A 25,784-nucleotide genomic window follows, 5' to 3' on the forward strand; every position below is an offset into this window, starting at 1 on the left:
AAATTATTTTACAATATGAATTTTAATTATATTGCTATTCAAACTCTTTTGATCACAATATTTGTTTTTCCCATGATAGGAAGTGAATGTATCCCCAATTATTCTGATTTGGATGAATTAGAAGACCTCGTATCTAGTAATGATAATACTAGTGAAGATGAGTTAGAAACTTCAGCTGTGAAGTTGAAGAATCAATTCCAATAGCTACAAGTTCAAAGCCATCTACATCAAGAAATCGAAGAATTCCTCTTTAATGGCACATTTCTGGAGACAGTACAGCTAGACCTATGCCTGAATGGTTAGGATAAATAGATTCTTCTGGGATAGTAAAACGTCCTGTTGAATATTTTAGACATTTTTTCTCAAAGGATATCGTTACTCATATTGTCGACCAGTCAAATCTTTATGTATTCCAGCAAAATCCCAATAAACCTCTTGCACTGAGTAGCCAGGAACTTGAGCAATTTTGGGGTACACTGCTTGATTTGATAGACTTGCTAATTGCACTGTACAGAATTCACATCAGATGGAAAAAATATTATCACAAATTATTTTTTTTCATTTTATAGATGTGACTATTTGAACTCTTGTCATAGAGACTGTTGTGAACCTTATCGTAGAGACTGAGAGCCTTCAGTTACCAAAAAGAAAAAAATCCAGTCTGCAAGAGTTCAAAATGCGCATCGCCGAAGTCCTTCTTCTTGAAGGAAAAAGTAATAGACCAGCATAAAGAGGCAGACCTTCTACTAGCTTTACTGATGTTGAATTTGCTAACAGAAAGATAAGAGGTCCTGCCGCCATAGTATCCCTGGAAGAGATGCCCGTTTGGATGGTCTTCACCATTACCCTGAGGTCACAAACAGAGGACGACGCAAAAATGTAAATTGCAAGAGGGCACCAGTACTTTTCTACAGCAAATGCAAAGTTCATCTTTGTATCACAAAAGAAAAAAATTGTTTTGTTCAATTTCACACTAACTAAAATTATGAACAAATAATTTTTGTATTACATTTTATAAATAAAATAAGTTTTCAGTTTGTTTTTTATTTAAAATAAAATAAGATGAAAAATAATATAGACATGAAGGTGCATTTTTTTATTCTTGTATTATAAGTCCATGGACGAATGTGACAATTTGGTTATATTTAAAAAACATTGCAAATTTTATATTTTTAAAATATATTTGGTTGTTATATATATTGATAACTATGAAAGTGAAAATAAAAACAAAAATTTTTTTTTCCTGAAATAAAAAATTCCGGCATTATAGGGTTAAGTCTGTCTTTGGAGAACTATACCCAGAAAGTCCAGAAGTATACTCCTGAAAGTCAAGGATGGTGAGACATTGTCTTACATAGTTGGGGCATGTTGTCAGGAGAGACCAGTCCCTGAAGAAGAACACACTTGGTAAAGTCGTGTGGCAGAGAAAAAGAGGAAGACCTCAACAAGATGAACTGATACAGTGACTGAAGTGATGAGTTCCAACATAAGCATTATTTTTCAGAATAGCACAGGACCTGGTAATGTTTCCTTCTGCTGTTAGGCTCCCTCTGAATTAGAACTGTCTTGAAGGCACCTAACACACCATCGACAACAGCATCTTCTACCAAAAATCAGACCAAACTCTCTGCTATCAAGTCAGTGTTGTCTTGTAATGACCCTTAAAGACAGGCTAGATCTGTACTTGTGGGTTTCTGAAACTGTAACATCTTACAGGAGTAGAAAGCCTGGTCTTTCTCGTGTGGATTGAATGGTGGTTTTGAAATGTTGACCTTTCAGTTAACAGCCCAATGAATAACTACTATATTACAAGGGTTCCCTTCTAGGTGATGGAAAAATAGACTAAATGAAGAAAACTGAAATCCCTGCCCTCATGCAATTTATCCTAAAATATGTCCTCCTTTTTTTTTTTTTTCTTAAGCAAAAGGGAAGACATTTATTGGAGCCCTAACAGGAAACCCTAGAGGGGCCCAGCATACCCTACTGTGTAGGCATGACCAGCAAAGGGTCACACCGTTCACTATACCCCCATGTCCCAGAGGGACTCCACTTGAGCTGAGCTCCAAAGCCCAGGACTGGCTGGGGGTGGGGATGAATAGGTCCCAATTTAGAGCTTTTGAGTGTTACTTGAATTGCCTTTCTGAGGTCCTATGACTGTAACATCATCACACACAAGTATAATAGAAGAGACTTCAGGAATATTTGTTCCCTAGAGAAAAATCACAAGACTGAATTTATTCCACTTTTAATAATATAAAAAGAAATAGAAATAATAAATATCATTTATTTAATAAACATTTACAGAGGATTTGTCCAGTGTCACGAAGACATAGTTCCTACCCTCTTAGAATTTAAAGTAAGTTATGAAGTAGCAAATTTTATTAGTTTCCTTTGTATCTGTGACAGTTTAACACAAATGTGGTAGCTTGAAAGAACACACATTTATTTCCTCTGTTTAGGAGGTCAAAAATCCTTGGATTTCACTTCGTTAAATCAAAATGTTTGCTTTCTCTGACCTGGCAGAGATATTGTGTCCTTGCCTTTCCTGAATTCTAGAGCAGCATTTCTCACATTCTAGCCATACGAGGCCCAGTAGGGAGAGGATCGTCCGATTCCTCTGTGCTCCACCTTCTTTTGTTTCATGTTTCAAATCTTCTTTTGTTTCTCTCTTATGAAAGCATGCATTAGCTTTCAAGACCTATATGAATAATTCAGGATAAGCTCTTTATCTCAACATCTTCAGTTTAATTACATCTGGTATACCAAATGTACTAATGAGACAATAAAGATAGATACGGAGTAATTGTATTTCTTAATGAAGCTGGTTTTCTGCTAATATTTTAAAAAAACTAAAAAAGAACTGTAAGGGAAAAAAAGTGCTACCATTGTGTGGATTGTAACTCAAGATGACCCCTGATGTTTCAGAGTATGGTGGCCCTACATGCTTCAGAATGGATTTATGTGCATGAAGTTTTCAATAGCTCTGATCTTCTGGAAGGAGTTCACGTAACCTAGGTCTGTGGCATGGCTACATGGATTAGAATCACTACACTTTCAGGTAGTTGTGGAGTGTACCCTTTTGCTTCACTCGGGGCCCTTAATAGAATATATTTGATATGAATATTTGATTTAAAAAATATTTCAGTGGTGAGTCCCCTGATCTAACTCCTTGGGTCTCTGAACCGCCCTGGGGCTCACGCCCCATCCCTTTCTCTGCTCTCCCTTCCCTCCCGGGAGTTCTTCCCTTGCCTCAATAAAATCTTTCTTAAAAAAAAATCAGCAACAAAAATTAATTCTCTGGACGAATATGTTTTACAGAAAAGTCTCAGGAGGCTAATATCTGAGTAAAGGCACTAGAAGTTTAAAAAACAAACCAGAAAACCTTAAAAGAGAATATGGTGGTGCCAAAATGTTCCAGAATTTGAGGAGATTTAGGACATCAGCCTTTTGAAAGGGTTGAGAATTCAAAAGATTACTTGGTTGTTTGAAATGAATAAAAAGTAAGTTTAAGAGAAAATAAAGATTATATTGTTCTTATGCATTAAGATAGCATTCTATCATGAAGCAGTTTAATTCTCTAGACGTGTATAGTATCTGCAAGTTGGGAAACACACCATGGAGTGAGACAAATTTAAAGACATTCTCTCTTGAGGATCTCATAAGCTAGATGCTGCCTTGGGGGCAATGTTTAGCTCAAAATATCTTATTTGAATAGCTATTGCTTTAAATATGTAGAGTCAATCCATTCTTTCACAATGAAACTCTACACCAAGGATATATGATTACTTTCCCTGAAGAACAAAGGAACAGGCCATGTTGAATCACATAAAATTTGGATACATAAATGTTAATAGAAGAGGATTGCTAAGATTTGATCTGTGCTCTCAGAAGGATAATTTATTTTAATTTAACACAAAAGCTCTTTGAAGAGGCCGTTTGATGATTCAATATACATATTTAAAGGCTAAAATAATGTTGAATTTTGATAGGAAATAGAAACTTGAGGGTAGGAAGAGAATTCTTATGCACACATGTATAATTTTAAGTAATTTGATGACTCTTCTCTCTTTTTTTCTTAATCTGTCACTAAAAATTCTTAATATTTAACCTTGAATCTTTGTTAGAGAAGTTAGAAGTGCCATAAATCAAAACAATATTGAGTAAATATGACTGCAGCACTTTTAGCTGCTGGATCCTCAAGCAGCAACAATGTCTTCACTTAGTTTTCGGCTTCTTCTTATTGGTTTTCTGAATATCTTAGCAATCTCGTAGCCTTTAGGATTAGCATTACTTTCCATCTCTTAAGATTACTATTAAATACATATCTTTTACAATTACTGTGTCCCAGGGTTGTAAGTTATTATGTTTGTTCCTGTTTTTCTCCTAATACATTTCTGCATTGATATGAATTCACAGAAATTTAATAATACTGATGGTGACACATTGGGTGGATTGTAGTGCAATGTGGTGGGAGGAGGGCTACTCTGATAATCACATGATCTCAGGCTCTGTAACACATTAGGTAGTCAAGTTTTTTTGGGTTTTTTTATGTAGTAAAGTTTTTAAGTTAAGAGTGCTTGGTGGAGAATAAGAGTTAGAAGCAATAAAGCTAAATACTAATATATACATAATCCTGCAAGAACAGTGACTAATTATCATATATGTGGATAGATACTCAGGCTTAACTTTTGTTGAAAGTAGAGTGGGAACATACCCACAAATATGTATATGTCTGACAAAGATATTGGTGTGTGGGCATTTAATTTTGCTGAAAATATATCCATTAATATAATGGAGCATACAGGAATCAAAGTCATGCAAGCTTCTTAGTCATAACCAAACATCTTGAGGGAACTAGTCACTGGTCCTGGAGGCTCTGGACTATAGCCTTTGGGGGGAATCAAGGTCAATTGGCATAAGACAGACAATGACAAAGACAGTGTTCTATACTCTGTTTTGATGAATAGCAGCAACTGGGGTCTTAAAAGTTCATGAGCAGCCATCTAAGGTGAAATTATTGATCACTCCTTGTCTAAAAGAAGTAAGAGCGGTGAAAACTGAAGACACAGTATTTCACTGGACTAATAGCACACGGGTACATCAGGCTGAGACCAGAAGGAATTTGTGGTGTGTGACTACTACCACCAACTGCTCTGAAAGTGATGACATTAGAAGATCCTCCTGGACAGAGGGAAGGGAAAGTGTCAAATAAGACTTAAAATTATGAAATAATACTCAATGATTACATCATGAAATCCCCATAATTACCACCAGTAGGCACGCTTCAGGTCTTGGAGTTGATTTCAAATACCATGGCTCAATTTTTAGCCAAAGAATGGTACATCTATAAGAGGAAAAATAACACTACTGTGGTATGCATTCCTTAAAAGAATAAACAATTTGAGATCTACAGAATGAAATTTACTCATGGAAAAACTTCAGGAGGATCAGAAACAGAAAGTACAAAGAAGAAGCATGATGAATGATGATTCATTTCAGGGACTTCACTCAATAGCATGAAACCAAATGTATGCTGAATGGAAAGCTAATTTGCTCTGTACACATTTACTCAATTCACAATAAAAAATTTAAAGAATATAACATTATGAGTTTAACAGACTTTGATGAATAATTCACAAAAGTGGCCACATTGATTTATCTTACTGTTTCCATGTTCTTTTCTAGTGAAAATTTTCAGCATTTTGCATCAAGAGGCAGAGTAGATTTCCATACTTTTTTGCTTTAGGCTGGGTTCTCTAGAGAAGTAAAACCAGTGGAATGTGTAAATGTACATCTATAAAAAGAGATTTGAATTAAAGAAATGGCTCAAAGAATTGTAGGATACAAGCTGAAGTCCACGAGTTAGATGTTAGATTGGAGGAGGTACTTGACTTGGCTAAAATCAGCTGAAAGGCTTCTGGCTACAAAGGTGAATGAATGCAAGGGCAGCAGGTATGATAGCTAGCCCATTGGTTCATGTTGAAAAAACTCAAGGTCTTAAGATCCAGATCCTGCAAAAAGGAAAGTAGATTTTCCCATAGCATCTACTTCCATCAGAAGGAGATCATTCAGAGAGAGCTCATGATGAGATTACTGAGTAGTAACTGGCAAACCACTAAGAATTCTGGTCCAGTCAAGTTGATACTAAACTTTTATGCATTTCACCCCTGAATGTGGAAGCCATTGGACAAGGGGCAAAAAAACTCAGTAGAAATGACATGTGTCTACTCTAAGCACCAGCCATCAAGAGGATATATATGTTTTTGATTTGTCTTGAATTTAGGGCAGCTACCATGTCAAAGCTCCCAGACACACAGCTGACAAGGAACTATTTGGGCCAGAGTTGAGGAAGCCCTATTGCTTTGGCTGAGAATGTCCTAGACTAGTCAACACTCATACCCCCCAATAGCTGACCATAAATGCAACATTCTCAAGCAAAGCTAAATTTTCAATTGAATCCATCCTAAATTGCCACCCCAGGGACTTGTGAAATTAGTACACTGCTTTTTGCTATTTTAATTCATTCTGATTTGGGATATCTTATTAAATAGCAAGAGCTAACTAATCCTCAAAAATAATATATTTGTGTTGAATAAAATAATATACTCCCTTATAGCACTGTAATGAAAACAAATATTTCTAAACTTAATTTTAGTGCCCGCTGGTTAAAGCATTCGGTTGAAACCCACAAACTGCTCCTTGGAAGAACAGTATGGCAGTCTGTTTCAGTAAACGTTTATACCTTCAGGACCCTGTGGAACCATTCTACTCTCTTCTGTCGGGTCTTTATGAGTCAAAATCATCCGTAGAGCAGTTCGGTATGCTTATATTAGTCATACAAGGTACTCTGCAAACTTTGTTTATCATTTAGTCTTTCAAATAGCATAAGTTTTGTGTATTTTGAAAATCGTTTCATTTCTAGAAAGAAATATGATGCCTATATATTTATCAATCAAACCTGGTAATAATAAAACACTTTACCTGCACAAGTGCTTATAAGTGGCAGCAGCATTACAAGTTTCCGTAGAAACCTCATCTCCACTTTCCAAGGTCAAAGATTCCTCCCATACAACCAGCAGGAAATGTGTCTACCTTCCAGGCAGTTTCTCAAATGTCTAAAAGAAAGAAAACTGTTATGAAATGACAAACATACAAACATGAATATTTAGTACCTATATGAATTCTTAGATATTAATTCAATTTAAGACTAAAATATCCCTACCCCAAATAACACAGTCTTCATGTCTAAGATATGTGTGCGTTTTGCCATGGTTTCACAATTTCAGTTCTAATTGTAGATGAATCCAATGCCTCGGCTATATATGTCATATACACATTTCTGTTATAGTTATTGGCTTAGTATTCAATTCAATGAAATGTATTTCATGTGGATTAAAACTCTCCTTAATTATAAATATAAGTTCAGTGGTTTTGAAATTTTTTAAGAAAACTAAAAAATGATTTACCTAACTTCCACAGTTCTATTATTTATTTTAATTTTTCACATTTCATCATTAGGGTATCTTTATCTTTCTGATATATATATATATTCATAGGGACCTGATACATTTACTAGACTTCCTAAGCGTTGCATTTGTCAATATTATTGAGAATGTACTCATTGTGAATCATTATCATTCCTAATGTTACTAGAACCAAAATTAATATTGTGCTGCAAAATTTCTGCAAAAACAAATGAGTTTTGAGCAGCGATATCTTTCAGATATGAGTGTACTTTTCCTTAAGGGTTACATTATAACTTTATCTAATTTATTTTGACATTTAAGCTGTCCAATGATAAATAAAATTAGGATCAAGTATTAGTTTTGACAATGAAACAGGATCAGAGAAAGAGAAAAAGATTCAAATATTTATGCTCTTTGCAACATATTAAGGAGGCCCTTTCTCTTTCTCTAGTCCTTTCATTGCCACATTACCCCTTTCAATATCCAAACAGGCTTGGGATCTGTGGTATCCATGGGAAGGAAATATGGTATAAGATTAGCATAGAATTGTGAAAGGACATTGTCCTCAAAGAATGATTAATAACACCTTCTTCCCCACCCACAAATTTCCCCATCAGTAGCTAAATTATATGGTCACCTTGATTAATGAGTACTTATCAGTTTTGCCCGCCCAGCAATTCCTCCCTTTCTGGAAATAACCAATGAGGAGCACCAGATCCAACTGCCCCCACCCATGTGATGGGTGTGGCCATGTCCACATGCTCCTCCTTCTAAGTAGAAGGTAAGTGTACATTCCACTTTCTTGGGTAAACTAAATTGTAGGTATATGACCAAAGTGAAATCAATGACAGTCAATCTTAGTACCAATTCAGATATTATTAGGACAAGAGGAAAATCTTGTCTTTGAGTTGCTAACATTTAAGCCTATTGATCCCTAAATATAATGGGTTATGTATTGAGTTGCTAAACTCAAGGTCATTGTTTCAAATTCAACAGCCACCCATGGGAAAAAGATGAGACTGCCTGCTTCCACAATATTTACAGTTTCAGAAACCATATGAAAGACATCTATCTTGTCCTGTAGAGTTGTTAGGAGTTGAAATGGAGTTGACAACAGTGGGTGAGGATTTATATAACCATGCCTAACGTCCTGGACTCACCAGACGTAAGAGGCTAGAATCCGACTTTTTGTTTAATTCAATTTGTGCTCTATTTTTGCCTTTTGAAATCCAAATAATTCAAATAATACACTCATTTTGCATCTTTAATTTGTCTGCGGTTGTTCATAAGGACACCACAGAAAATTGATTTGTTACATACTCCTAGATTTACATATCAAAGAGCCCTCTATATTGCCAGAGTTTTCAAATCTTACCCTGTGCGATACTTCCTAATAATACTTAGTTAATCATCTAATGCAGAATAAATAGTTATTAAACAAACATACTTTCCCTTGACTTTGATAGTTGAACAATATAATATGGAGAAAAGCTTAAAATGAAAATTTAGAGATTTTGCTTATACTCTTTTTCCTTTCTCAAGCTCGCTGTGTAATACCACATTGATAGTCAGTTTCCTCCTATGAAAATTAAAGGTTTTTAACCTAGAAATCACCTCTAAATTTTCCCAGCTCTAATATTCTAAGACAGTTTGATTCAGTCTACTATATAATTTCATGGCAAACGTTGCCCTTTACCATCTTGATTGCTTATCAATGTATTGTAATGAGGGCAAAATACAGATGACACATTTTATTTGGCATTGCTCTATAAAGATAGCCTAAATAGCTAATATTATGCATCAGTTGCCATTTATAAAAAGTGCCATTTGTAAAAGTTTAAATTGCCCGAGGAAGGAGCATATTTGGCTCAATGAGAATAATCCAGATAAGAAAAGTCGGGTTCCTTACTCAGAGAAAATAAAAGAAATATTCAGTAGGTAAAATCTGCTGCTGGTCAGTGATGCACAAAATAGCCACAGAGATTATTTCTGGTTTTCCAGGATTCTGAATATAGTTTGAAGCAAAACAGAATAATAAATAAAGACTAGTATAAAAACCTAACCTAAAAAGGATATCAGCTGCTTAAAAAAAAATAAATAAAAGCTCCAAAATGCTTGACCAATGCTTTGTTTATAAACTACGAGATCTTCAAGCACTATTTTGCTATTTGCTCCAGAATATACTAAATATGCAGAATATGCTTAGAGTGAGAAAAACTTGAATCACTTGTGATGAAATAGAGGCTGCAGCCTTCAGTATGAATTCCAACTCAATGCATTGAGCCGATTCCAACTCATAGTGACCCTAAACGTCACTTAGGAATCACTTACAGAGTAGAGCAGCCCTGTGTCTTTCTGAGACTCCTTCTGGGAGTAGAAAACCTTGTATTTCTCCCACCGAAGAGCTGAGTTTGCTGTTAGCAAACAATTTGTTACCATGATGACACTAAGACTTGTCAGACATCACATTAAAGGAAGAAAAAATTGGCATTTTCAAGGATTTAACTTTATTTGGAACCACCATCAAGGCTCAGGGAAGCAGCAGTCAATAAATCAAATGGTATATTTCATTGGGTAAATCTGCTGCTAAAGACCTTTTGAAAGTATAAGACCAATGATGTCACTTTGAGACCTAAAGTGACTGAGCTTACGGCTTGACTGAGCTACGGTAGGACAGTTTCAATCACCCCACTTTCGTGGGAAAGCTGGACAATGAATAAGGAGACCAAAGAACAATCGATGCATCTGAATGTTGATGTTAATGATGAATATTGCAAGTACCGTAGACTGCCAGAACAAACAATTCTGTCATGGCTGAAGCGCAGTGAAAATTCTCCTTAGAAGCAAGCATGGTGAGACTTTGCCTCATATACTTTTTATATCTTATCAAGAAGCCAGTTCCTGGAAAAGGATATCATGCTTGGTAAAATAGAGGAAGTACAAAAGAAAAAATTATCCTGTGAGGTGGGTTGAAAGAGTGAATTCAACAACAAGCTCAAATATAACACGTGCAAGGCTGGACAGAGTCAGACAGTGTTGCATTCCTTAGTACACAGGGGTTGCTGATTTGGAAACAATAACATCAAACAAAATATATCTGTTATGGATTTGCTGCCTATGGAAATAAAATTTCCAGACACTTCAACAAAAGAATATGTATGGCCAGCAAACATACCTGTAATTGCAAAATATGAAGAATATCTGACCATTAAATATCATTAAATAGCATGCTTGATTATTTTATCCACTGTCTATGGTTATGTTCATGACAAAGGGGGGAAAAGAGGCAGATTTGAGGAGATGCACCAGAGTTCACATGATATACTAGATTAAAAATATTTATTACCTGGTCATTTCCAAGTTTAGAGTTTCTGGAAATTATCGTTTTATTCCATATCTAGGCACTCTAAATGTTTAAACACAACTGGTTGTCAGAATTTAGAATACCATTTAGAACAACCAAAAGAGGGCCCCATATTTTGAACTAACTTTTGACTGTGGGTGACCTGTGATGGTGAAGTGGCACAAAAAGCTAAGGTATTTTATAGAGATAGAAGTCTCCTTAAAATAATCACCTTTATTTTACAACTTTATTTGTAAAAATTAAAATAGCAGAGCTGCAATTTGCTGAGCTACATTTTAGACATTGAGACAGCAACTTTTACATGACTCACTAATAGCATACACGGCTTATCTTTTACAAAAGAGTTTTCCAAGTTCTTCCTACATTAAGAATTACAGTGAGTTCTTTTCTTACAAATGCAAGGTGTATATATATTTCTGTAATAAACCTTTGAAGGGAATTCATGGAGAATTTCAAGTGGTATTTACCAACCTCCTTTAAGCACTACAGAAAAAGGCTAAGAAGACTTATCATGTGACATCGCAGCAATAAAACAAAACAAAAACAGTTGTGCAACTCTTTTAACCTAATGTTCTCTTTTCTGTTCATCTATCCATATGACAACCACTTGGGTGAGAAAAATTCATTCTCATTAATATATACTGTCCATGAAAATTCTCACAGTGGCCAACTCCTCTCTCGAATCTTGTTCTACTTCTGTTGACTTAGCAGGACAGGGATCATTGTTGCAGTAACTTGACTCCTAATCGGCTGTATTCTTCCCTTACTTACAACAACTTCACTTTGGCACTAAAGAATTTCCTAGCAGAGATCTTCTGCTGGCAAGTTCTCCACCAGAGCAAATGTGCTCAGCACTAATTGTCCTCTTGTCTTTAGTTCACCAGTTAATTAACTGCATCTGATAAATTTTTAAAAATCCAAATCCATTTTCTTCAGCTAGTCACACTGCTCTCTTTTCTTGTGATAAAAATGCATGGCCAGATGGAAAAGGAGATGCTTAATAATTTTTACAACATATTTCTAACCTCAGCATTCAAGAAGTTATTTACTGACACTAAGTCAATGATAAATTAAGTTTTGAAATATTTATGATCTGAAAAAATCTGGTATAGAGCAAGTAACCCCAACTGCCATTAAGTCAGGCAAAGTAGCAAGATAAATTGTGCCATCAAATTCTTTGTTTTCAGAATATAATGTTATCACTTATGATAATTGTTATGCCAGCTCTCAAAACAGGCAGTCATTGTACATGATAGATTCGTAGAATGATATAATACAGCGAGTTTAATGTGGTCATAGAAAAAATATTACTCCTTTTCTTAGAGTAGGCATGATTACATGTTAAGTTGTTAACAGCATGAAATAAATGCAAATATATTTGCTATGGAAAGAATCAGAATCATGTCTACATTTATTTTTTCATCAAAGAAACCAAGCTGTAAAAACATAAGTCAGTCATCAATACTGTCTTTCACATGTCCTTTGCTTGAGGCAACGAAGTCTTGCTGAAAGAGACCAATGGCAAGAAATCAGCTTTCTGACTGCTGAAAAAACATACTTTCAATGTGTCTCAGAATTAGGAGAAACTTTGTAGATAATATAGGTCAGTTATTTGCTTTCACAGCTGAGGAGACTGGGGACCCAAAAATCATACACATCACTTTTTGCTCCGAATCACTCTGTGACTTCAAAGGAGAACGAAGACTTGAAGACAGATCCCTGACCTAGGCTCTTCCTTTCTTCAGGATCCTCTAGACCCTTGAACTGTGTAAGCTGGTGAAGTTTAGCGCCAGCCTCTATGCTCTCATTTTCCCATCTCTAAACTGTAGGTGATTATATCACATCGAAATTCTGATGGAATTAACATGATCAGAATAGGAGAATGCCTGATAAATAGCACTTTATTTGAAGGATTTGCAATGCCAACTCTTGACTCCTATAAAGTTACCAGGAATTCTAGTTAGTCATGTATATGTTCAGTAAATGCACTGCGGTATAGAAGAGATCAACATTTGCATATATTCCCAAGAAAGGTGAACAACAGAATGCACGAATTACAGGGAAAAAACATCATTTATATCAATATCACATGCAAATAAAGATTTGCTTAATATCATCCATCTATGGTTGCAGCAGTAAATTGACAGGGTTCAGCCTATATTCGGGAATATAATTGCTCGTTTAAGATGGATCTTGGCTGAAAGCAGAGAATACCAGAAAGATGTTTACTTGTGCTTTATTGACCATTCAAAGGCATTCAATGTGTGGACAATAACAAGCTCTGGATAAACTTGAGAAGAATGAGAAGTCCAGAACACTTCAGTGTGATCATGAGGAAACTGTAACGAGGATCAAGCAGCAGTTGTGCAAATAGAATATGGACATACTGCATGGTCTGAAATCAAGAAACATGTATGTCAGGCTTGTAACTTCTGATCATACTTATTCAAAATGTGCCCTGAGAAAATAATCAGAGAGGCTGGATTATATAAACAAGAATGGGCCATCAGAATGGGAGGAAGGCCTCTTCACACCCTGTAATATGCAGATGGCAAACCCTCGCTTGCTGATAGTGAAGAGGGCTTGAAACACTTACTGATGAAATCAAGAACTTCAGATTTCAATATGAATTAAAATTCAATGTAAAGGAAATAAAGTAATACAATTGGACCAACAGGTAACATCATGATAAATGGAGAAAATTTTGAAATCGCCTAGTATTTGTCTTGCATGGATCCGCAATAAACGGTCACTCATTGTTTGCAGCAGATTATAAGCAGCAATAAAGAGATCAAATTACTCATAATGTTGAGTAAATTTTCTGCAATAGACTCTTTAAAATGTTGAATAACAGGATGCAACTTTGAGGCCTAAGGTACCCTTGACCCAAGTCATGATATTTTTAATTGTCTCATATGCATGTGAAAGTTGGAGACTAAATATGGAGGAGAATTGAAGCATTTGAATTATATTGCTGGTGAAGAATATTGAAAGTACCAGGGGCTGCTAAAAGAACAAAAACTTTTTCTTAGAAGTACAAACACAATGCTCCTTAGAAGCAAGGATGGTGAGACATCATCTGATGTACTTTGGACTTATTATAAGGAGAGGCCAGTTCTTGGGAAAGGATAGCATGCTTGGTAAAGTAGAGAGGTTGTGGAATAAAGGAAGACCCTTGACATGATAAATTGGCAGCGTCACCAACAGTGGGCTCAAACATAAGAACAATTATGAGGATGTTAGAGGACCAAGTGGTGTTTCAATCGTTGAACACGGCATTGCTATGACTCAGCTGCACCTGAGAACAACATGGAGAAAGACAAACTTCATATATTTCTAGTTCTGTCACAAACTTGATATATTTCTAGTTCTGTCATGTAGTGATGTTTATAGGATTTCAGGGACTGGATTGGACGGTTTTAAGGTCATTTTTGCAAGTAGAAGAACTTGCTGTGATCTGGCAGAGTTTATAGCATAAGAGTTTTGGATGAATGGCACAGCGGGATAATGGCTTGATGCAGTTCTTGATGTTGGTTTTGAAAAATAAGTAATTATTTCTTGGACAAGTATCTTTTTAATTTATATATTTTGCTTCAGGGTTGTGTGACAGAGGAAAGGGAAATTAGGCTACTTTCAATTCTCAGTAGTGAACTGAATAATAGAGTGTGGATAACTGAAGAACTGTTACAGCAGAGACTGGGAAAAGTTCTGTAAAGGACCAGAGAAAGTAACTGTTTTCTGTTTTGTAGGTTATTAGTTTTTATCCCAACTGTCCTGTGGTTGCATATAATCAGCCACCAATTATATGAGAGGACACCCAAATAAAACCCAGAATTTTTTTTCAAAACTACATATTAAAAAAATTAATTATTTTTTTAATTATCATAGTTATAAAGAATTACAGTAATCAGAGTAAATTGATACATCTATGTAACCATCCCTATTAAAAATGAATATTAAATCAAGTTAGAAATATTCAGCCTTAGTGTCAGCTTTAATACACATTATATTTACTTTTTAGGTGGTTTTTTTTTTTTTTCATTTTCTTTGTCTTAGTTCTGAGACAGTATTTCTCATATTGTGGCAATATATATTTTTAATTATTTGTTTAATTATTTATTACCTTGATATTTTCCAGAGAAACATTCTTATCTTCTCCAAAGTAGAAATAAATCACATTTAAGGCATTCATATGAGAAAATTATTTAAAATTTTTATAAAATATCTTTATTACTTTTAAATTACTCTCCATTACACTTAATACATTTATAAAATCTGCAATACCATTCTTGGAACATTTTTCAGACTCATCTGTTTGGATGGAGGACAACACCTCCCTTGGTTATTTTTTCCTTCACCTTTTCTACGTCATCAACTCGCTGTCATTCCATGTCCTCCAGTCCCAGAAACAAAAAGAAGTTACATGGGGCAAAGTCAGGAAAGTAAGGTGTGTGGGCCAGAGAGGCAAGCTGATTATTGCCAAAAACTAGTGCACAGAGATGGCTGCATGAACTGGTGCATTGTTATGGTAGCAAAACCAGTCCCCCATCCACCACAAATCAAGACATTTTGTCACACACTGTTATGCAATCTTTTCAGAACCTCTAAATAGAAAGCTTGATTAACAATTGACCTGGTGGAACGAGCTCCAAATGCACTACAGAGTTGACATTTTCATCTGGTTAGGAAGTTGATGGCTTTCCAGAACCAGGTTTGTCATCAATTGACATTTCACTTCTTTGAAATTAGAAAACCACTCATACACTTGAGTTTTTCCTATTGCGCTGTCCTTGTAAGTTGTGTGCAGCATCACAACAGTTTCTGTGGCATTTTTCTCACACAGGAAACAAAATTTTACACCTGCATGCTGTTCTCTAATACAGCCATCACACACAAAAACCAAAGTTTGAGTGAAACTGCTTTTACAGAAAAATTCACTTGACCAAAGAGGACCTTCCCAGATGATGCTACTGAGTGCACCAATTCAGAGCACGTTGCTGGATGCACGCCTACTGAGGAAATGCTCAGTGGAGCTTTTGTCCAGTTTTTGTTTTTCTTTTTGGTATTCCCTCGTACATAAATAGATTAGAGTGGCTATGTTCTAATAATTTATCAGCAAAAAGATAAATGGTGGACTTAACCCACAGCTATAGTTAGACAATTTCTGGGCTAAAGGATGGCAAGGATAGAAGTTTCTCATGTAGCTAAGTTCTTACCCAAGCATACTGGATATTTTCATAATCTCTGGAATGACAGCTCGAAGGAATACTGATGATATTAGACAGTGGATTTTAGAAACACATACCTGAACTGGAACAAATCAAGTAGATGACTTATATTCCATTTTGGAAATATTTACCTTCATACAGATTTCTTAGATATATTCTTTCATACACAGACACACACACACACACACACATAAAGAGAGAGAGAGATTTCACATATATCTATCAACAGATATAAGCAAATCTTTTTGTTTCTTTCCCATATATTGTTTTTTAAAGGAAAGAGCATAATAACGTAGACAAATAAGAATACTTATACCCAGATCTCATTACTAAAAGTAGTGTGCAAAGCATTTTGTGTGGTTGTGTTTTGAAAGTATAAGTCGACTCATTTGGGGTACACTATGAAAGCAGTTTAGAGGGGGAAATGTGTTTGTTGCTTTATGTGCTTAAGAAAATGTAGTCAGAACTCTTTTTTTCTTATTTTGTTATGTTTTCCTAGGGAAAGAAAATAAAAACAAAACATATCAGTACAAACTGTACTGATACTAAATCAGTAACTAAATCTAATAAGATTTACTTAATGAGGACATACATTACCTCACATACTTATGCTGGGAGCCCTGTATAATGCAAATGGTTAACATGTTCAGCTTCTAACTGAAAACTTAGATGGTTAAATTTATTTAGATGCATGTCAGAAGAAAGGCTGGATTATCTATTTTTGAAAAATCTGCTGTTAAATATTGTATGAAACAGAGTTTTATGCTTGTGTTTGCCTAGAGAAACAAATCCATAGACACTCCTGTGTATAAGAAAGAGCTTTATATACAAAAGCAGTTGAGTATTGAGAAAACATCCCAGCCCAGTCCAGATCAAGACCATAAGTCTGACATTAGCCCATATATCCAATACCAATCTACAAAGTCCTCTGAAGACTTGCTAAACACATGCAATAATGCTGAATGCAAAAAGATCACAGGCCAGTGAGTGGGAGTTCTTGTGGATCCAGTGGCATTGTAAGCACCTCAGTGCTGTTAGGGCTCTCCATGTGGCTTCTCTGGCTCCAGAGGTCTGGCTTCATCAGTCTCTCTCCATGTGTCTTCTCCACAGGGATTATAGTTATCTCCACAGTGAGATAGTTAAAGTTTATTGTGCCAGCCTAGCCGATAAACACGTGTGGGATTAACTGAAGGGCGGAGAGATAAATGGCTCCGTGAGCCTCACCTTTCTTGTTCTCGGGTCTCTTGTCTGATGGTCGGACTAGGGTGCAGCTGCCTTAGCCAGTTCCTTGCTTCACTGTCAAGGCTCACTTTCTGCAAGAGCTCCCTGAGGTAAAGCCACATGGACCTACCCTGATCCAGCTTTGGATGCTGGAGCACTCATGTGGAGATGCCTGCCAGTGCTGAGATGCTTACACGCTCACTGATTCGACTTTCCTCCTACAGTCAGTGTCATTGCGTGTGTTTTGTGAGATTGAGGAGGCTTTTATAGATTGGTGTCGGACATATGGGCTAGTGCTGGATTTATGGGCTTGAACAGCACAAGGCTGGTATGCTTTCTTACTGTATACATACCTTTTATATAAAACTCTCTTATACACATGAGTTTCTTTGGATTTGTTTCCCTAGTTTACCCAGACTAACACATGCAGGGAGTGAGCTGGGAGAGTGTCTCCGCCTCCAAGGAGGAAACACAGGAGTTCCCAGAATCCTCAGAAGAAGGCCATGTGAACACAGAGGCTTCACTGGCTGTATCCTGATTGACAGGGTAGACTCCACCCCTACACTCTGAATCCTTAAATAGACACCAGATTATGTAACTACCACAGCTCTGATACACATCAAATCTCCATGAATTGTAACTGATTCAATGGCAACTTGTATACTTAAGTTTAAAACATTGACCTATTTTTATTCAGAATAAAAGTGGATTTTCATCCATTCAATTAGAAAAGAAAGAAAGAAATATGACATGGGGTGAAGGTTCAGTCGACATTTAATATTTGCTTCTCTTTGGACATAGTTGCAAAAATTCCAGTGAAACTTAGATTGCATTAATAAAAGTATAGTGTCAAAAATAAAGGAGGTGCAGTTTCTATTTTAAGTGTAGTTGTATAAGGGTGGTATTCTCTTCTGAGCATCGTGGTTTAAGATGAACTTTGAAAAATTGAAATTCTCTTCTAGGGAGCAGGGCAAGAAAGATGAAGTAGCTGGAAATCATGACTTATGAGGGTCAGGGGAAAGAAATAACTATGTTTAGCCTGGAGAAAAGGGGATTTAGCAGACATAAGAGAGCCATCTTCAAATATTTGAAGTACTGTCTTGTGGAAGAAGGATTAGACTTATTATTTGAGTCCCAGGAGAGTAAATCTGGTACAAATGGTGGACATTTCAGGGCAGCAGATTTCAGCTTAATATCACCCAGAGCTATTTAAAAAGTAGGGCCAGTGGTGAAGTAGACTGGTTTGGGACTTAGTCAGTCTGGATTTACAGTTTAGAAACACAGACATTCCATAGCATTGTGACTTTATAAAAAGTGAAGAAGCCTTTGTAAGCCTTAATTTTCTGATCATTACAGTAGAAAAAAATAATATTGAGCCCATGTGCTTCATAAGAGCAACAAGTGAGCTTGTGCACACAAAATGAAAAGAGAAACAGATTCCTCATATGATGCCAAGTTCCTTATCATTAAATACCTATAAGTAGTAGCTAGATATTAATAGTTCTAGTGGAACAAATAGTTGAGCAATAGGTTAAAATAAAGACCTGATGATCTGCTTCTATAAAAACTACAACCAAGAAACCCTAGGGGGCAGTTGACTTCTGTTACATGGAATCACTATAGGCTGTAGTTGACTTGACACTCCGGACAAAAAGAAGCTAGACGACACCTTTCTAGGACTATTATAGAGTATCCCTGCATCAAGTGGAAGGTTAAACTAGATGAACCCAAAAGCCTTTCTAAATTTGAAGCTTTTTTTATTTCTATGTAAGTACAGGAAGCTAGAACTCCTCTGGGTTAGAGGTCATTCACAGGTGGTGCAAAGCCAAGACTGAGAAATCAGCTTCAAACCTGGGTAAGCCCACACAAAACTGAATTATCTTGTTTCTCTTTAAAAATTCAAAGATCTGACAAACTCTTGGTTTATATTTAGATATAAGGTTTAAAAACATAAAAAGATTGTTACTATTGGGCAGTGATATCTGTCCAGAATATTGTCTAATATCATGCTAGATGTTGAGATCTCTCCATTGAAAAGACTCAAAACACATAGTGCCCCCAACAATGAATTTGTGCATGCAAATAACATGAAGATGAAGCAGGAGCAGGCAACATTCCATTGTGATGTACATGGGGTCCTCATGCCTCTGTGCTGACTCACTGGAACTAACAGCAGCCACTGTTCTACCAACTGCCCCTAATTGTTGTAGACATCAACCAAATGATGCATGTGGTAGGGAGTTAATAGGTAGATAATAGATAGATAGATAGATAGATAGATAGATAGATAGATAGATAGATAGATAGATGAAAGGCAGACAGATGATTTATAGATAACTAAAATAGATGCCATAGAGAATTGATACATACTCTTGACAAACTTATGTACAACAGAACACTATATTGTCCTGTCCTGTGCTAACTTTACAGTTATCAGCATATCTGAGGCCACGGTGGTATATTGTGCCCATCCGTCTCACCAAGTGTAAATTCACACTCATTGATCCTCTCCTTCACCAGGTGTGATATACGCCTCTAGCCATTGATCCCTCCTGATGGCATGCTCAAAGCAAGCAAGCTGGATAATATTCTATTATGATGAGTGCTAGGCTGTGTTGTCAAGAGAAACATAACTACCAGTGATGTTCATATATGTATAAAATAAACAAACAAACAAAACCTTTATATCAAGAAGGCATCCCATCCCAGGCTAACTCAAGTCCATATGTCTGATGCTAGACAGAGGCCTCCTCAGAATTATGTAGCTACCGACCGATGACCCAGAAAGGTGAAGCAGAGAGCAAAAGAGGTCACAAGCTGGTGTGTGCCAAGGTCAGTGCATGTAAGGCAGGGTGCTGACAGCTCCCAGGTTTGGCAGGAGCAGAATCCAAGCTGACGACTGTGGGAGGTAGGTACAGAATCCAAGTAATGAGGAAGGCCCAGAATAAGGGCAAGTGAGAGATAGATACAAAAGGCCACACTACCATCTGATTGACAGGTTAGACTCCATCTCTACCGCCACACAGGTAATGTCAAGTTGACATAAAATCTAACCACTACATGATTCCCTAGAATTTCATTCACTGTCTTCGACATTAGGTTTTCGGGCTTTTCTCCCCAGACTGCCTGAGTCTGGAAGCTCCAGCGCTACCTTCCACAGGTGATCTTGCTGGTATTTGAAACACTGTGGTCTAGCTTCCAGCATCAAAGAAGCACATAAGCCACCACACTGGGACAAATTTGCTAAAAGAGTTCCCTAACTAAAAAGGCCAAAAAATATACAGGTGGGCTTAAATTACTAAAATCCCTTTCTTCTGTTAAACTGGAGAGAAAGCTGGATAGACTGTATGCATGTCAATCAGTGTTTTTCTCACTGAGCACAGATGATGGCATTATTTTATAAAAATTTAAAAGTACTGTTTTTTCTATCTGAAAGAATTATTCAAAACTATCCATATATTACTATTCTCATGAATACATTATGCAGCTGTGAGTCCTCTGCCAAAACACCTTTGTCAAGGCTATCCATGAAGAGAAAGAAAGGGGGGAAAAGAAGGAATTTCTCACAGCAGGTTGTGCTCTCATTCCATCTTGATCCCCTTGGTTAAGGTTCACAGTCTCCAGCCCCTGGACAATTGGACTTCTTGCCCTGGCCTCCATCAAACTGTCCCCAGATATGTGCTCCCCATTGGCAATCCTGACCTTTTAGAACCAGCAGTCTCCTTAGGAAGAAAACATGGTTGTCTCTCAAAAGCATTGCTGCATCATGCAGGGAAGTGCTTTTGCTATCCATGGATGAGAACTTTGCAAATAATCAAAACAAGAACTTAATGGGTTGTGGGGGCAGGGTGTGAAACAGGTAAACAAAAATCTTCTTTTGGAGCAGGAAATGTCCTTTCAACTCAGACTCCTAAGTACCCTTCTTTGGTATTCATAAATTTTAGGAACTCGGGAGATTGATTCTTTGAGGGGATGTTCTTGTCAAGTCTGTATGACATGGAGTGTCAGCCTCAGTCCCCAGCCTTCTCTGTCTACTCCCATCTCCTTCAAATTTGTCATTTGACGGTGAGAAAAACAAAATCACCTGCTGCCCCACCTTTAACCTGCACGATCCACTTCACCCAATCCAGGGATTAAAAAATTATGACAAAATGTTCCTTCCTTCAGCTCTGCTGCTCGCCATTACAGTACTGAAAGGGGTCACTGCTGGTTTCGAAATCCAGAGATACTGTGTTGGATTTCCCAGGGCTTCTTAACAAAGCCTCACAATGTGAGTGACCGAAACAGCAGAAATGTATTATTTTTCAGTTGTGGAGATTAAGATTTTGATATTAGGGTGTTAGTAGGGAATACTATCACTAAAATCTGTGGAAAAGTTCCCTTTTTTCTTTCCTTCAGCTTGTGGTAGTCCTGGATATTCCCTTGCTTGTAGCCACTACAGGCTCCATTGCCATGTGACCTCATTTCTTATTTTATAGGAAAGAACATAATCATACTGGAGTAAGACCTCCCTACTTCAGGACTACCTCATGTTAACTGAACCTATTTCTAAGCAAGGCCAGGAACTGAGGATTTGGGCTTCAACATATCTTTCTTTCAAGACCCAGTTTAATTCATGTCATCATGGCTTTAGTCTATCCTTCAAAAGGTTCTTATATAAAATGCCTTTAAAAAAAAAAAAGAAATTAAATATCCAGAAAAACCCTAAAGCTCAGAAAGATTAAACAACTCTGTTTAACCACACAGGATAAGGAGTCCATGCGAATAAAATTAAGCAAAGAAAATCTCATTGTCATCAAGTCAATTCTGACTCATGATGACCCGAAAGGCCAGCATAGAACTGCCCCTGTGGGTTTCTGAGATTAACTCTTTGGGAGTGGAAAGCCTTGTCTTTCTCCCACAGAGCTACCAAATCCAGTTTTATATACTACAAACCTTTCAGATAACAGTTGATGTAGTTTATTGTGCCAACCTGCCCGATAAACACATATGGGGCTAATTGAAGGGCGGAGAGAAAAATGGCTCAGTGAGCCTCATCTTTCTAGTTCTAGATTCTCTTGCTTTCTGAGAGTTGGACCAGGGTGTAGCTCCCTTAGCCAGTTCTCTGCTTCAACTGGCAGGGTTCACTTCCTACACAACATCCCCAAGGAGAAGCCACCTGAACCTACCCCGATGCAGCTCTGGGTGCTGGAGCAGGCCTGTGGGGACCCCTGCCAGTGCTGAGATGTTTATATATTCCCTTACTCAGCTTTCTTCCTGCAGTCAGCATCATAGTGTGTGTTTTGTTAGATGGAGGAGGACTTTGTGGATTGGTGTTGGACATATGGGTTAATGTTGGAGTTAAGGGCTTGGGCAACACTGGGTTGGGATGTTTTCTTGGTGTGCACTTATCCTTTATATAAAATTCTCTCTTATATATGAGTTTCTGTGGATTTGTTTCTCTAACGCACCCAGACTAACACAACAGCCAAGTACTAAACTATGTCACTAGAGTTCCATTCTTACTTCTGCAATATGTAAATCTCAGTGACTTGGAACAAGACTGACCATAGTTATGATTGTGATTCTAATTGGTTTCCAGGTCTGAGCACATATATTAAGGACAATTAAAGGTGGAAAGGGATAATGAGAGTGTGTTAAAACTATAGTCAGAGGAAAAGTGCAGTGTCTTCTGCAATACCGTTCCAAGAATTATTGTTCCACAGGAAGCACTTTGCTCATCTCTGACCATACTCACAAGCAAAAAAATACTGAACCAGTGGTCCAATGGCCACAATTGTTGCAGGAGACTACTGCTTATAACTCCTGGTGTAATTTGAGTAACTCCAGCAACATCTCTAGTTAAAGAATTTGATAATGGAGAGAGAGAGGAGACAATTTAACAGAGCTTACCAAAAAAGTCAAGATTCTATAGTCAAAAGTGGTTAACATTTACAAATAACATAATACTATTTCAAAAAATGGATTCCTGGTGGTACAGTTGTTCAGCTGATTTTAACTGAAAATGTGACAATTCAATCCATTAGTGGTTCTGTAGGTGAAAGACCTGGTGATGTCTGCACCCACAAAGATTACATCCTACACGCAGTGATAGACCAGTTAAAAAAATCAGAAACAGAGAACAACGAATGGTGCAAAGAGTGTGAAGAAATCGGAACATTATACAATGGTGGTGGGCTTGTAAATACAGTATGTGCAATCATTGTAGAAAGCCATGTGGAAATGCCTAAAATAACTGGTTATAGAAAGACTATGTGGCCCAGCAATATCCTGATGGAATCTGATCCAATGTCCTTGAGATGGAATACAATCGACCTTGAAACTCATAGGATGAAGAGCAGCCAGCAAGTTTAACAAGATCTGACAGCTTTGCAGTACCTATTATCAGAGGATGGGAAGATAACTCAACAAAGAATTCTTATTCTAAAGTGTCCCCTACCAACATTGGCATTAACCACCTACTCTTTACCAATTCTTCCATAACCCTTAAACCTGCCCTTTTATCAATGTGACCGGTAATCTTTAGAAGGGAAGTATCTCCACACATAGGACAGACTTTGGTATCTACATCTGAATCTGCTAGTACATAAACTCCGCCTTTCAAATGTAAAATGTTGCTTTGGCACACCACGTTTCTTAGGTTACACATTGAGAAAAGCTGTGACTTTGGAAATGTTGCTGATCATATTAGAATAGATGGTTTTAGAGGGATGCAAATGTAGGCATACTTGCATATATCAGAAGTCTCAAGCCCAATATACTTGTCAATTCCCAGAACATACTAGTGTTTCCACAGGATCTATACCTACAAGTATACTAAATACATACATACAAAAAAAAAACCCTCATGCATCTTTCCGTTCCAAATTGCTTTCCTTCACTCTACCTGATGTAAACTCCCCAATGTCCTGGTCAGAGCAGTATTTTGGGCACAATATTGTTCCTGATTTCTCTATTGCCTCCTGGGAATCTGCCTTTCAAATATCTAATGTGAGCTTTCTCATGAATGCCAATGATATACAGCTGCATTTTTCTTTCAAACTTTTCATCCCCTGGGCACTTGGAGTATTCTGTAAATATTTCCAAGACAGCCATAACTAGATGAATAGCAATTGCTTGTAATGGAGGATAGAAAAGGCAAAGTGTGTTTTTATTGGTTCTGGGAAGCTTTAGCTCCATTGATATAGCATTTGCTGAAAAATCCCGTCATTTCAGAATGTGATGAATGTCCACCTCCTTCTCAGCTCTCTCCCGGAGATGATTGTGTGCCACGTGCCCCAGGTCTTCCTCGCCACCTAAGGAAGTTATTCTCCCTTCATTCTTGTGCGTTAATTCCACTTGTGTTTCGTGAGCAGTGAAGACTTTATTCACTCCCAATTCAAATAAAAATTAAGGTTTAATCTGCTTCCCTGTCTTTGGGGGCTAATCTCCTTTCATTGAACACTTGTATTCCCATTAACTCAAGGAAAACAACCCCCTAAGCAGTCTTTGAATTAGACACTGAAGGACTAATTGTTCCTTGGGAAGCTTACACACAACTCCCACTGGCATCAACAGAGTTTCTCTTTGTGTACTGCATATCCCAGGGCAGAGCCCGGAAGAAGACATGACCATGAGATTTCATGTGACTTCTGCTTGATAATTAACACCCTGCTTACTTTGCATCCTGCTTACTGTCCTCACATACTGTGCTCACATCCTGCTCACATACTGTAGGCTATGTATTATAGGAGCCAATCTTCCCTAAAGGTCTATTATTTCAATGTAGAATACCAAGATAGCAAATGCTGAAAAGTGTCAGAATCTTTTTAATAACATTAGAGATATCAGAGTAAGCCTTGTGCTAGAAGCTAGGGTTTTGTGATCAATTCTAGGGTGTTCTTCTTATGCCAATGGAACATCAAAATGTTCTTGGGAAGAAGGGTTTTAGTTAGAAAAAAATAGTTCTTAGTGTCTTTGCTTTTTAAAAATATGTATGTAGTCTATAATAGCAATTATTGTTTACATTTAAAGACTCTCTGGATATAACATAAGCAGTATTCTCATCCTAATGAATAAAAGGATTAATTACTCTAACACTGAGCTGAATTCCATTTATAACATCTCATCTTAGAGAAAAATAGAATGGATTTATATATCAACACATAGAAGCAGAGGCTTACATGTAATATGAATATATTTTCATGAGCATAAAGCTATTTTATTTAGCAAATATTATAGTCTTGATCTGACAATAGAATCGAGTTAAAGATTTGAATGCATGGAATTTAATTGTCCTCAAAAACATGGTTAGGGAAAGGGATTATTGAGCCAAGGCATAAAGTAATAAAAGCTTGTTATTTAGCCAATATTTATTGTCCTTAGGTGATGCAAAAGGAGTCTGGTGGCATAATTGGTGAGGTATACTCAGTTAGTCTACTAAGTATAAGGTTAAGAGTTTGAACTTGCCAACCACTCTGAGGGAAAAAGTGAGGCTAATTGCTTCCATAGCAATGATGAAACATA

The 25,784-nt window shown here is 36.9% G+C and overlaps 1 protein-coding gene across 1 annotated transcript in view; it reads right to left on the minus strand.

Moving 5' to 3' along the window:
- The window catches only part of LOC123521652 (contactin-6), a 470,227-nt gene that overhangs the window by 383,744 nt on the left and 60,699 nt on the right, over positions 1-25,784 (minus strand). The window contains exon 2 of the mRNA XM_045289898.1: positions 6,982-7,115. Within this exon, the coding sequence (XP_045145833.1) occupies positions 6,982-7,036 (55 nt within the window). The 5' untranslated portion in view covers positions 7,037-7,115. The remainder of the gene's footprint in view (positions 1-6,981; positions 7,116-25,784) is intronic.

The sequence above is a fragment of the Echinops telfairi genome, unplaced genomic scaffold, assembly GCF_000313985.2.
Source record: "Echinops telfairi isolate 266 unplaced genomic scaffold, ASM31398v2 ScPeMD7_31;HRSCAF=116, whole genome shotgun sequence".
NCBI lineage: Eukaryota > Metazoa > Chordata > Mammalia > Afrosoricida > Tenrecidae > Echinops > Echinops telfairi.